At 43.4% G+C, this 13,378-nt stretch overlaps 6 protein-coding genes across 6 annotated transcripts; 2 read left to right on the forward strand and 4 right to left on the reverse strand.

The window, feature by feature from the left end:
* Nucleotides 1–598: 598 nt before the first annotated feature.
* EAF02_004242 (uncharacterized protein) lies at nucleotides 599–1,883 on the reverse strand (the record flags this gene model as incomplete). The annotated part of the gene is made up of 4 exons (XM_038900290.1): nucleotides 599–956; nucleotides 1,012–1,139; nucleotides 1,194–1,447; nucleotides 1,529–1,883. The coding sequence occupies 4 exons, from the start codon at nucleotides 1,881–1,883 to the stop codon at nucleotides 599–601; spliced, it is 1,095 nt and encodes a 364-aa protein (XP_038759997.1).
* A 1,374-nt stretch (nucleotides 1,884–3,257) lies between these two features.
* EAF02_004243 (uncharacterized protein) lies at nucleotides 3,258–4,671 on the reverse strand. Its single transcript, XM_038900291.1, has 3 exons — nucleotides 4,506–4,671; nucleotides 4,358–4,445; nucleotides 3,258–4,143 (listed from the first exon to the last, which is right to left on the reverse strand). The coding sequence occupies exons 1-3, from the start codon at nucleotides 4,560–4,562 to the stop codon at nucleotides 3,473–3,475; spliced, it is 816 nt and encodes a 271-aa protein (XP_038759998.1). The 5' UTR covers nucleotides 4,563–4,671; the 3' UTR covers nucleotides 3,258–3,472.
* A 632-nt stretch (nucleotides 4,672–5,303) lies between these two features.
* On the forward strand, nucleotides 5,304–6,323 carry EAF02_004244 (uncharacterized protein; the record flags this gene model as incomplete). Its single annotated transcript, XM_038900292.1, has 2 exons — nucleotides 5,304–5,385; nucleotides 5,446–6,323. The coding sequence occupies 2 exons, from the start codon at nucleotides 5,304–5,306 to the stop codon at nucleotides 6,321–6,323; spliced, it is 960 nt and encodes a 319-aa protein (XP_038759999.1).
* Nucleotides 6,324–6,750: 427 nt separating this feature from the next.
* On the reverse strand, nucleotides 6,751–9,227 carry EAF02_004245 (uncharacterized protein; the record flags this gene model as incomplete). Its single annotated transcript, XM_038900293.1, has 2 exons — nucleotides 6,751–6,805; nucleotides 6,868–9,227. 2 exons carry the CDS (start codon nucleotides 9,225–9,227, stop codon nucleotides 6,751–6,753), a joined length of 2,415 nt encoding a protein of 804 aa, XP_038760000.1.
* A 381-nt stretch (nucleotides 9,228–9,608) lies between these two features.
* On the forward strand, nucleotides 9,609–11,706 carry EAF02_004246 (uncharacterized protein; the record flags this gene model as incomplete). The annotated part of the gene is made up of 3 exons (XM_038900294.1): nucleotides 9,609–9,722; nucleotides 9,772–10,395; nucleotides 10,531–11,706. The coding sequence occupies 3 exons, from the start codon at nucleotides 9,609–9,611 to the stop codon at nucleotides 11,704–11,706; spliced, it is 1,914 nt and encodes a 637-aa protein (XP_038760001.1).
* Nucleotides 11,707–12,392: 686 nt separating this feature from the next.
* On the reverse strand, nucleotides 12,393–13,099 carry EAF02_004247 (uncharacterized protein; the record flags this gene model as incomplete). Its single annotated transcript, XM_038900295.1, has 3 exons — nucleotides 12,393–12,640; nucleotides 12,718–12,818; nucleotides 12,942–13,099. The coding sequence occupies 3 exons, from the start codon at nucleotides 13,097–13,099 to the stop codon at nucleotides 12,393–12,395; spliced, it is 507 nt and encodes a 168-aa protein (XP_038760002.1).
* Between the last annotated feature and the right edge of the window lie 279 nt (nucleotides 13,100–13,378).

The raw sequence follows: 13,378 nt of genomic DNA on the forward strand, positions 1-13,378 counted from the left end.
AGAGTATTGACATATAAGATTTGGTTCTAAATACACAATCATTATTGTGATCAACCATGTAACCGATTTCCAGTCACGCTAAGAGGTCAAATCGTAATCAACGCACAGACCACTGTATACTCTTGTGCATCTCGTATTGCAGGAATGAAATGGTGAACTTTCAATCCGAAACACTACGATCTCCCCTGCCAGCTTAGAGCTATTGATCACCCATTTCTCATTGTCCCTTCTTTCAATTGTTTCAATGATTCTTTTGCATCTTCCAGCGGCAGCCAATTTATATCTCCTTGCCAAAATCATTTGCATTTGCGCAAATTTCTGGGCAGGCCCTGTTGCGTACTCGAAATTTTGTACGGAAGAGGCTATCTTGAAAATCGTCCTGCCTAATCTCGAATCCAGAATTCCAGGGTCTGATCGACCTTGACTTGACGCACAAGCAATGATAGATTACCCAATACAATATGCCCAACACGTCCCCCCAAGTTTCGTCAACATCCGTTCTTTCTATGGCGCAAATCATTGCCGATGTGAGGTACTCGTCGCTTGAAGGCAGAGGGGTGCAAGTTTTTATAGCTTGAAATATTATAAGGTAGCAAGTCTACAGCATTCGAAAATCCAGTACTGGGATGTCAGATTTGAAGGGCCTATTTTGACAGTACAACGGCTGTAAAAAGTACAAAGCTGCAGATAAGCGGCTTTGGTAATTGGCATTATCGACCGTTTGCTCGCATCCCTCCATGATAAGGTCAATCAAATCCTTAGCGATGTATAGAACCTGGATCAGGGAGTCGTCGAATCCTTTCAACTGTCTGACAGACTCGAATGAACCGGATGGACAATATAACGGGGACGCAAATCGCCGACATTGAGGTTCATTCTCTTTCAATTGAATCAAAGAATTGCTGAAGCTCAGAGGAAGCTCCTCGGCCCTGATAGCCTTCACAATAATGTGACGCCTTATGTCTGCATTAATCACAAAAATTGGTATTCGCATTAGGGTAGGTGGCTTACATTACTAGGTACTTTCGGATTGTTTGTCCAAAAGGATAAGCTCCAAAGCTCTCCAGTCCTCGTCTCTTGACCAACAATTCTACGCCAGTCATGTGTGCCTCAACTTCCTCTGCATTGCGTTCAATTGCCTAAAATATCATCATTAGCCGCCCGATACTCCATCCCCGATACTCCTCACCTACCCAAATACCTGTTGAGAAATAGGCTATTGACGCTATTGTAGAATCGGACCACAATGTCCCTTCTTGAGCTAGTATCTGCCCAATTTGTGCAATGGCTGCATCTCTCAATCCTGTAGCCAGTTCATCGTTTATCGTCCCTCGAACCGAGCATGAATAGGCATATATCATATAAATGATGCTTGTCGATAAGGCTTGTCCGGCAGCTTTTGGAAAATCAACTAATTTCTCGGGCCCTGGCGAACAAAACATCAAAGCTAAACCAATTTTTAGCTCTCAGCAAAACCATCATGATCACAGGCATCACAATCACTTCAGATATCCATGACGTGACGCACCAATTTGTTTAGTTGTACTCAACTCTCGGGAGTATCTGGAAATTATATCAGGTGGCAGATGGGGTACGGAGCTTGAAGGGTCGGGTTGAGCGGGCGCAAAAGCGAATAATGATGGTAGTCCCACTTGTGTGACTTCAAGTGAAGTCTCATGGTCGCATCCGTATTGGTGATTCTTGGTACCAGTTTCAGGAATTGGATCAAGCGTATTATAAGGGAATGATTTTACGTGCGATGAGCTTGATGGACTATGACTAGACTTCGAAACGTCGCAGACGCGTTCAACTGGCATAAGTTTTTGCGTGGCAATCTGTTGTTTAGCTTTCTGCTGTCGCTGCTTACTCCGAAAGGCAGACATCGCATGCGATCGTATCAAGCTTTGGGTTGTTTGATCCTTGCCCGACCAGAGACGAATTGTATAGCAAGAGGTCCCTCTTCCGAGGTTGAATCTTGCACAAACATGTTGGACAATTCCGGTATAACTTTCATATTGTCAAGGTAATTTTTGGCGTATCGATCATGATTTTTGAAATCTTTTGAATCGAAACTCTCGCTGCCAACAGCTCTGCAGTTCTAGGTCCAACGTGAGTTGCGATACGTTCTGAGGGATTTGGGGCAGTATTTCAGCTCGAAATTACACCATCGACATCGTGATGAAAACAAAGATCAAGTATGGGATTGTTATGAAGAAGTGTGGAAGATTCAGTCCCTTTCCATATGAGCAGCTAAACGTTGTTCCTTGTTCATCCCTCTTTTCTTAAGATTAGGCAATTTTAGTCTCATCTCAAGTTCCAGTGTATTGATGGGGTATCATTCACTCTCGCTGAGAGCATAAGATTGGGGGCTGTTGGACTTCAAGTTTTTTCCTTCCATAATCAACGATTGACGGGTAGCTCGGATTACTATCAGCGATTGACGTTTTCAATCTTTGCACGCTGCTATCTCTAACATGATAATGATGTCAGTTGGGAGCCACTTCTCTATCCTTTTTGATGATTATACACTGGAGGTTGCAACCTTGTTCAAATTTATGCTAAGACTGACAGTCAATAACGTAGGATGCGCCAACCTCTCGACTTGTTCTCCTTACATCGGTAATGTGTTCCGCCAGTTGATTTCAATATCTCTTGAGCAACATTTGAAACCCGTCGAACACATTCGCTGCATCTGTCTATAAAAATTAGCGTGCTTTGACGTCATGTGCGTTGCATTCGATTTCAAGATCCTTATGTCGCCAAAGATAGAGATTATAGCACCGCTTCAATTAATCGGCAGATGCGGAGGATTTAGCGGTTCCTAGCGAGAAGGATCGCACCCCTGAAAATCCTGCAGACGCTATATTTAGCGATATATTACCATCCGAACTATCGATTTTCAAGATGACTTGGGAATTTTGAATCCAATTTTCTGGACTATCATTGTTAGTCAACTTCAGTCAGATGAGAACATTAAATGCTATATATGAACATCTCCTTGGTAGAAACCAATTTTGGCCGCACCCTATGACGTTGCTGCTAGATTTCATGGATAGACCGATCTTCGTGATTGCGGATTGGACCTATTTTACCAAGTGATTTTTCTTATATCCAGTCTTAGGGGGATTTATTCTGGTCGATTTGCGCGGGTATCAACATTCGAGTATTCCAGCAATTATGCCAACTCTCCTAGCTACATACTTTTTGTTTCGCACTTGTCTATAGTATGATCATACTCAGTCTCAGATAACCATCGCATGTCGTATCATTACCTACCGATTGGGCCAAGACCACAGATTGTTATTCAATAAGAGATCGGATATAAATAACGTACGCACAAATGCCTTGATACTATTTATACACAGATCCGATCTTACTTGGGGTATTGTTAAACCTGCCACTATCATTGTAATGTACAAAGAGACCCGCAACAAAAGAATAGATATATAAGAAAACAAGAATCGTGATCAGTTCAAACCTCGATAATCAACCTATCTTCATTCCTCAATTCTCTCCACTTATTCGAAGCCTCGACGATTTCATGGCAGCCCTTCAACAAGAAGCCCCACTTCCTCGCAAACCCCTCTGTGACTTCCCATCCACTTGCATGCCACGGATCATTCCAGACCAGCATCCCCTTCTCATCCAAATCATTACAATCTTCAAATATACCTCCACACAGATCCCTACATAAATCGTCTTCATCGATTTCATGGAAAGTAAGCATGGCATTGTTTCTCATTTTTGGACACGGAAGTACATCTATCCATTGGGGATGAGGAGTGCTGAGTTGTAATGGGGTCGGAGAGAGAGAGGGTGGAATGGTGGAAGGGGCTGGGAACATGGGGGCGCCGAGCATGCTGCGGCACTCAGTGGCAGTGGTGTGAGGTAGGTTTAGAATGGACGAGTTTGTCATACAAGCGCGGAGAACGTTGTATTGAATAAGTGTAAGAAGGTGATCCAGAGGCAGTGGGAATGTTAACCCTGGTACCTCTGAAGCTTGATTTATGTTTGCGAGCTGCTGATCTAGAGGCTTTGCTGTGGGAAGGGAGTTCTGAGTTGAACTATTGGGCTGGGGCTGTGGCTTCCATATAACAAATTGGTCTTTCTGAATGGACTTTGCCTCAAGTGCCTTGCGTTTTCCTGTGGCCAAGTCAGCTATGTTATTGCCGAATCCAAATGTCCAAAATTATGAGAGACTCTTAAGAATAGGGTTAGGAAACAGCTCGTCCGAGAATAGCCATGTTATCTGCAGTGGCGAAGACCAACTACACTTCTTTTCTAATAAATTTGAAACATTACTAGAAGTAGAAAATGAATAGGGAGGAATGATCTGAAACTTCTGCAATTTACATACTGAAAGCCCTGATATTCAAACGGTTTTGTCGCTTTCTCCTTTCCTTTGCATTTGTTGTACCCGTCCAATCATCCTCGTCCTTTTTAGCCTTTGAGTAGCAATCAGCATTTTTGAAATCCAGGTGGTGATAAAAAGGGGTAGTATCTACCTCTGCCAGTTGGTTCATTGGCTCTACTCTAAAAGCAAGATTCTGCGTGATATTCATGGTTTCTGCTTGATGTAATTTTCAAGCAATTGAAGCATGCTAAGCAGAAGATAAGCAGTTTGGGCAATAAGAGTGGATTTCTGCAATCTGCTTACAGTTCTTGAATCAAAAGAGCGAACTTTTATATTAACACTTCCACCATCTTTGAAGAAGATTGAATGACGTCTCGGATGAAGGAGGAAGTATCTTCCCGAGGGGGGGCCGGCGGGTAGATAGCAAGCTCTTGATTGGTTGATGCATCTTGCTTACACAAATTCACCCAAATACAGTTTAGCCTTCATCCACACGAGCCACCAAGCGAGCCACTGCATTTCATGGATCTCATCCTTTGAGAACGCTTCGGAAACGATATGTTCGTCTAGATTCTGATATAACAGCTCTTCTTCTCATCAACGTGACCCAGTGGCACCCATGTGTGAGCCAGAGTTGGCCACTTAGTTATTGTCAGCTAGTATTGTTTGGGAAACTGGCTTGTAAGCTGATGGCAGTAGCGATGCCATGCTCAGGACTCCCTAGTTGAGGTTCAAGTGTATAAGTACGATCACTTTCTCAAATACAGAATCACTAATACTTCACTTGGTTCAATTGCAGTCGTCTATCTGTACAGCAATCTTTGAGTATTTCGTGCAAGTTGCCCCAAGAACTTATTTCAGTCAATTCCAAGTCCTCATCCCCTTTATTTTCACTTTTATTGTTACTATTACAATTTTTACCTGCTTCATCTTTTGGTCAAGTTGCCGTATGGGCGGCATTAAAGATATTAATTTTAGGCCGGAGAGGGATATACCCACTTTGACGGACAAAGTTATCTTGGTCACTGGAGGTGAGGACCCTAAAAGCTACCCTAGTTGTGATTGCTCACAAAAGCTAATCGTAATCAAAGGCACAGCAGGACTTGGAAGCAATACAGTCAGAGTCCTTGCGAAACACAAACCATCACATATTTACTTCACGGGACGTAATGATAACGCGGCGTCAGATCTCATAGAATCTATCAAGAAGGATGTCCCATCAGCGGGCCTGACCTTTCTTCCTATCGATCTGTCTTCACTCTCATCAGTCGCTGCCGGTATCAAGATGTTCAAGCATGATCGTCTTGATATCTTCATGGGCAACGCAGGTATCATGGCCGTGCCTGCTGCTCTGAGCAAAGACGGATACGAAATCCAGTTCGCAACAAATCATCTCGGCAATGCTGCCATTCTCCATCATTTACTACCAATCATGCTGAAGACTGCTGAGCTTCCCTCCTCCGACGTGCGAGTTGTCTTGAATACTTCCTTGGGGTGGAAGTTTCATCCGAGTCAAGGCATTGTCTTCGATAAATTGAGAACAACCCAAGAGGATTTGACCTTTGGGACGTGGAGCCGCTACGGACAAAGCAAGGTAGCCAACATACTGTATGCAGCAGAGCTTGCTCGTCGTTATCCGCAGATAACGTCTGTAGCGGTCCATCCAGGAGTCATCAACACGGGGCTAGTCTCAAACTTATCTTTTTGGCATAAATGGTTTGTCTATGTAACTAGTGTAAGCCAAACAATAACGGTTGAGCAAGGCATTATGAATCAGACGTGGGCTGCCGCGGGAGCAAAAAAGAAAGAGCTGGCCAATGGCGCATATTACATGCCGGTGGGTGTTGAGAGAAATTCAACGTTGGACACAACGGCCAAGGATCCAAATTTGGCAAAGCGATTGTGGGAATGGACCGAAAGAGCTTGGGAAATTGACTGGAAATTTCTTTGGCATAAAGCTTCATTTTAGAAATTTAGGAATCACATTGAGTGTTGATTTTTACCTATGATGGCGCATATACCATTTCTTCGATTCCTTAAGTCGAGAGGTGTTTATTCATCTATTCGCTATAGTAATATACAGTAAAGGTATCTTCCATGTACCCTTCCATTTCGTAAGGCCATCCCCCACTTAATCATTTAAATATCCATCCGTTCGTCCAAAAACGTGATTCCTCCTTTCAAACTATGCACTCACTCATCGACTCGTGGAAATTTTTGTTTTGTACGCCCCTCATATCCGTATATCTGTACATTGTGTTCCATTCGCCGTGGAACTGTGCTAAAGATTTTTGTGCCCCATTATAGTTTCGTGGCATCCATCTCGTCACTCGTCAAAACACTTTCGCCAAACGACCAATTCCATAAGTCCTCCAAATCATCATCAGCTATCCATTTTACTTCTTGTGTCTATCAGCCTGTGCCTTTTCGTAGTTGGAAATGAGCTCTTTTCTAGATGATGTATTAGCATGAGGTATATTAAAATAACAGTGAGAATACAAGAAACTACTTACTGTAATTGTCCTGGCGCAGGAGCGTAATGACTGAATTCCATACCAAACTCTCCCTTTCCTTGCGTAGCCGCTCTCAATTGCGAACTAAATCCGAACATGGCATTCAAACTACAATCCGCAATAAGAGTGAAATCTTCTGGTCCGATCTCCGTATCACTGATAATAGCGTTTCTCTTATTCAACAAACCAACAATGTTACCCTGGAACTCATTAGGTGCTGTAATGGTGGTCTTCATGAGAGGCTCAAGAACTTGTGGTTTTCCTTCTTTGAAGGCTTTTCGGAAAGCTTGTTGAGTGGCATTCTTGAAAGCCATTTCAGAAGAATCTGTCATGTGGGTTGCACCATCGTTAACAACCATATGGGTACCGAGAACGGGATGACCGAGAAGGGGACCCTTTTCACAAGAGGCAAGGAATCCCTTTTCGCAAGCGAACAAGAACTTGTCAGAAATGGAACCTCCGGTGACTTCTTCCTTGAAAGTTGATGGAGCATAACCATTTGGACCAGGCTCAATAGGTTCCAAGAAACCAACGACACGAGCGTAATCACCGGCACCTCCAGTTTGTTTCTTGAGAGTGTGGTCGAATGCCACATGTTCAGTGATGGTCTCTCTGTAAGCGACTTGAGGTTTACCGGTTTCAACTTCGACCTTGTACTCTCTTCTCATTCTCTCCACGTAAATATCAAGATGCAATTCTCCCATACCAGAGATAATGGTTTCCTGACTTTCGGCGTCAACATGTACACGGAATGTTGGATCCTCACGTTGGAATCTGTTCATAGCCTTACTGAAGTTGGATCCGTCTTTGGTTGTCTTTGGTTTGATAGACAAGGAAATGACGGGATCTGGTACGAACATAGAAGACATAGAGTATGGTAAACCACCGTCGGTAAATGTGTCTCCAGAAGCGCAATCAACTCCGAACACAGCACAAATTTCTCCGGCTCCAATTTCAGGAACTTCCTCCATCTCATTGGAATGCATGCGCACAATTCTAGGGATCTTGACTCTCTTATCGGTTCTAGCATTGAACACGTTCATGCCCTTTCTCAAGGATCCTTGGTAAACTCGAATATAGGTCAATTGACCATAATTACTTTCTTCAAGTTTAAAGGCCAAGCCGACGAATGGTAGCTCATTATAAGAAACAAGCTTCACAGGGGCTTCAGCTCTTCGCTTGTCAAGCGCCAAATTCTCAACCTCAGCAGGATTTGGTAAGTAATCGCAGACTGCATCAAGCATAGGCTGCACTGACTTGTCAGCTAAAGCACTTCCCATCAAGACAGGAGTAAATTTCAAATTGATGGTTGCCCGTCTGATAGCAGCCTTCATTTGCTCGATAGATGGAGTTTTCTCATCCAAGAAAATCTCGGCAATCTCGTCATCGACATCGGCCAATGTTTCGATCAATAGAGCTCTCTTCTCTTCGCACAATTTCTTGAGTTCCTCTGGGATTTCATCAGTCTCTCTGATGATTTCTCCTTTGGGCCCATCGTTGTAGATAGCCTTCATCCTGATCAAATCAACAACACCGTTGAAGCTGTCTTCTGAACCAATGGGGACTTGAAGTGCTGCCGCTGGGATTCGTAATTTTTGATTGATCTGCTCGACGGCCTTGAAAGGATTGGCACCCATTCTGTCCATCTTGTTAATAAAACTGATACGAGGAACATTGTATCTTCGCATTTGTCTGTCCACAGTAATCGTTTGACTTTGAACTCCACTGACAGCGCAAAGAATCATGACAGCTCCATCCAGTACTCGCAAAGCTCTCTCGACCTCAATTGTGAAATCAATATGTCCAGGGGTATCGATCAAATTTATATGGTATTTCTCCTCCTTCCCATTCTCAACCTTTAACCAGTCGCAGAATGTAGCAGCAGATTGAATTGTAATACCTTTCTCCCTCTCCAATTCCATGGAATCCATCTTTGCGCCGACTGCATCCTTTCCTCGGACTTCATGAATAGCATTGATTCTTCCAGTGTAAAAGAGAACTCGCTCTGTGGCGGTCGTTTTGCCACTGTCGATGTGTGCTGCGATACCAATGTTTCTGACCCTCCTCAATCGATCCCTCTCTGCGGCATTTAGATTGTCGACAATGGCTTCTTGGGTGAGGGCTGATGGATCTGCGGCAGCCTTTTCTAACACTGCTTGAGCAACACCAGCTCTGATAATTGGCGATTGAGAGAAATGTCTCTTTCCTCCCAATCTGGCACCGAGAATCGCATTTCTTGCTCCGAGCCCTTGCAGAGGTGAGTTCAGGCACAAAAATCTTGCTCTTGGGACACTCCCACGTAGCACTCCAGCGCAAGCTTCCGTTGAAGCCACAGCGCGGGCTACTCTATGCATACTCATGGTTGCTACTGGATTGTGGTATCATTCATCCATTCGATAACATGCGTAACTTTTTTTTATCGATTAAATATATCGGAGTAAGTTTAGCCGAGCCCGCTCACAATCATCTGATGATGAACTTGCTTTTTGAAAGCTATTGTAGACTTTTATTAGACACACTAAAATTCTACATTGCTTAACGTATACAAAACTAGTACTCCTTGGAAGTCGATCTGAAATCATGAACATCTGCTTATCATTTCATTGAGGGTTTTCTGAGGGAAGTGATATTCTGAGTCGCTTACATAATAGCTTTCTATATTGAAAGCATGACAGCGCGTCAAACAATTATGCCTTTCGCGTTTCTTACAATCGCCACGAGTCGACCATGGACATCGAGATATGGCATCGGAAACAACTCCAGAAAAGGACGAGAATGAGCATAAGTCTCTCAAATATTCTCTACTAGGCCCGTCTCTCACAAAATCTGGACAAGATTCTGTAGACCAGTCAAAGGTACGTGGCGACCGAAGTATGCTTGTAGTCTCTCTAACTTTATCACCAGGTTTCCGAGATCATCTACAATGCTTCGAAGGGGTCCAAATATTTCAATCACGAGGAGGAAAGAGACAAGACCCTGACAGTAAAGATCGAACGAATTTTAAAAAAGAAGGCTGAATTGGAGAAGCTTGATTTAGCTCACGACCGTCGACGAGCAGACACTACGATTGCAGAGCTCGAACTCACAAGAGATCTGACTCAAACAATCGTCCATATTGATTGCGACGCATTTTACGCTGCAGTAGAGGAGCTTGACCGTCCGGAACTGAAAAATGTTCCATTTTCTGTTGGGAAAGGAGTTGTCACAACATGCAATTACCACGCACGGCGATTTGGGGTCAGAAGTGCGATGGCGGGGTTCATAGCGAAGAAGTTGTGCCCGCAATTAATTCAGGTTCCTCTGAATTTCGATAAATACACCGCGAAGGCACAAGAAGTCCGGGAAATTTTGGTGGACTATGATCCACGGTTCGAGAGTGCTAGTATTGATGAGGCATACCTTAACATCACGGAGTACTGTCAAAGGAATGATATTGACCCGGAGGCTGCCGTTGAACAGCTGAGAAGAGAGGTTCATGAGAAAGCGAAGGTAACCATATCTGCTGGAATTGCAGCCAACGCTAAGATAGTGAGTACATTCTGCAAGTTTAGAAGTCAGCAGTACGACAGGCGAGGCGGGACGCTATTATCATTGACCCGTTGCTGTAGAATCTCAAATTTGAGAATGAGTTTAGATATCAGTATACTGACTAAGTATAATTAGGCTAAAATATGCTCGAATTACAATAAGCCTAATGGTCAATATCGCGTTACAAATAATCGAATTGAGATTATGAAATTTATGCGAGACCTTCCAACTCGCAAAGTCAACGGAATCGGACGAGTATTCGAAAGGGAACTAGGCGCCATAGGCGTCAATACATGCGGAGATATCTACAATGTGCGACACTATCTACCCAAATTGTTTGGAGAAAAGGCGTTCATTTTTCTAATGCAATGCTATCTTGGACTCGGGAGAACAGACGTCAAACCGGCCGAGGAGTATACCCGCAAGAGTGTCGGCACTGAAAGTACATTCAATGATATGAATGATGCTACAGAACTTCGAAGCAAACTTCGACATACAGCTGAGGAGTTGGAAAAAGACATGCAACGAACACAGTTCAAAGGGCGAACTCTAGTTCTTAAAGTGAAACTAAAAACTTATGAGGTTCTTACAAGACAGGCGGCCCCACCAAAGGCTGTCTTCTTAGCCGAAGATCTGTACAAATATTCTCTTCCTATGCTTGAGAAACTGGAGGCGGAGATGCCGGGTTTGACATTACGACTAATGGGGCTCCGGTGTACAAATTTAATCAGCATGAAAAAGCCCGACACAATGGCCTTTTTCGGATTTAGAAAACAAGACTCACGGGAGAATGATGTCGGCGAAAATGAACGCAAATCTTCCTCTGCAACAAAACGAAAAGCATCGGATCTCCAAGACAATGACTCCGATGAGCGATGGGAAGTTTGGCCCGAAGAACTCCTCTTCGAAGATGCCGAGCGTCAAGAACGAGAAGAGGAATTCAAGGAAATGGAAAGCTTAAGTCAACTTGAAGAAAACGATCCACGGCGACATCATGGAAAGGAAATTGTGCCAAATCCCAAACCGAAGGACGGCGCTGTGGTGGAAGAAGAATGGTGGGACTGTCCCGTTTGTCAGCGGCCACAAGCGACAAATGAAAAGGAATTCAATGAGCATATTGATCTTTGTCTTTCGAGACAGACAATCAGAGACGTAGTTCAAGAGACGTCTGGAGTACCTGAGACACCATCTGCATCCGGAAGTGGCCACAAATCTCAAATTGGTAGTTCAAGGAAAACCAAGGCAGGAGAGAAATCAAAGGATAAAGGAAATACTCCTAGTGATCCTAAACAGCGAAAGTTGTGCTTTTGAAACGGGGTATCAGAATTAAGCAATGATGTGTGAGGATGGGATTTGGCATTTGGGGGAGTTCATTTGATGGGCTTTTTGGATGGGCAGAGCATGATTTTTTTTTCTTTTGCATAAATTTCAGATACCCAATAACATGTCGCGGTGCATCGGTGGCTTATCAGTAATAGTTACATCTTCACTAGTACAATCCATCTAGAACTAGGTAAATTCACCAATCAATGACATCATACTAGATTCCCACTTCTCGCTAGCTAACAATATAAATGTCAAATCTACAAGCTTTGGGCTTCCAGCCTAGCAACTCGTAGTGCTTTGTAGGATACATGAAAGTGCGTATTGTAGCTATCCTTGAGAATAAACCACAGAGTAGACTGATCTATTGGTTGGTATAGAAAGCAAAATCTTTGCATGAACAAAGTAGAACACTCGAAGAGACCAGATGAGTCAATCATATGCGAGAATTGTGGTATAATTCATTGTGTACTGGAAAATCGCAGAAACTAGTCGCGTATTTCAACCCATCCCTATTCGATCTCCGATTCCTATCCCAATTTTCACATTCATCGTCTGTACTCCTCTTTTCTCTTTGTTGCAATCATATCCGACGCATACATGCTAAATGACAACTCCCTCGCACTTAAAATCAAAAACTCCCTCCAGCCCAATCACAATAGATCGTCGTAAATCTATGCACCTCCTTCTCTCTTAGCATATTCCTCCTCGATAGCTTCCTCGTATCTCTTCTCGGCACTCTCATTACTGCCTTCAATCGGACTCGTAGGATCCTCCTTCAAAACACCCTTGTTTACCAATTCTTCCGGTTGCGGACGATGACTTAATTTTTCGTTCAAACTATCCGCACGCATGTGTTTCTCCAATTCTTTTTGTTGTGCTTGGATACCTGGAGCGGCGTTTGTGGAGGAGAGGATATTACCTGATTTCAGTATTAGCGTTTATTTCGATCGAAATGAAATATATGAAAAAGCATTTGTGATAGAAGTTGATACATACGTTCAACCAAATCCTCTTTGGTAGGACGATGTTCCAAGTTCTTCTTCAAACTATCCGAAATTCTTTGTTGTTCGAGTGCATGTTGAGCACTTTGAATACCACTGTTTTGTTTACCCCGCAATTAGCACATTGACGAACAAACTGCCAGAACACGATGGCAGACTGGGGAAATATGGAGATGGGGAGAGTATTTAGTAGGATTGTAGAGAAAGAGAAAAACGTACGGTGCAGCATCTGTATCCAACAAAATATGTCTCTCCTTCAACTCATGAGCCGTCGGCCTGTCGGCATACAACTTCTCTAAACTCTTTTGACGTTCGTGTTGTGCTGGTCTTACAACGGAACTTGTATCGACGAGGGGTTCTTGAGTTTGCTCCGACATTTTTGCGAATATGATGAACGAGCTTGTGAGTTTGTGGGGAGTACTAGGTAGGCAGGAAGGATTTGAATCTATTGTTTCTATAGATGTGTGGATGTTTGGGAAAGGGATATGTTTCGAGGGAGAATATAAGAGTAAATTGCGGTTGTCAAAGTGGTTGTCAAAGTGGTTGCTACAGCAAAACGAAAAGAAGAAAAGAAAGAAACAAAAAGCTTGAAATGCGTATTAGTTAAATACCTACCGACCTAATGGCAGCTGAGCCGCGTGATGGTGAATTGTCTG

This window comes from Botrytis sinoallii (assembly GCF_014898435.1).
Source record: "Botrytis sinoallii strain Bc 23 chromosome Unknown BSIN_006, whole genome shotgun sequence".
NCBI lineage: Eukaryota > Fungi > Ascomycota > Leotiomycetes > Helotiales > Sclerotiniaceae > Botrytis > Botrytis sinoallii.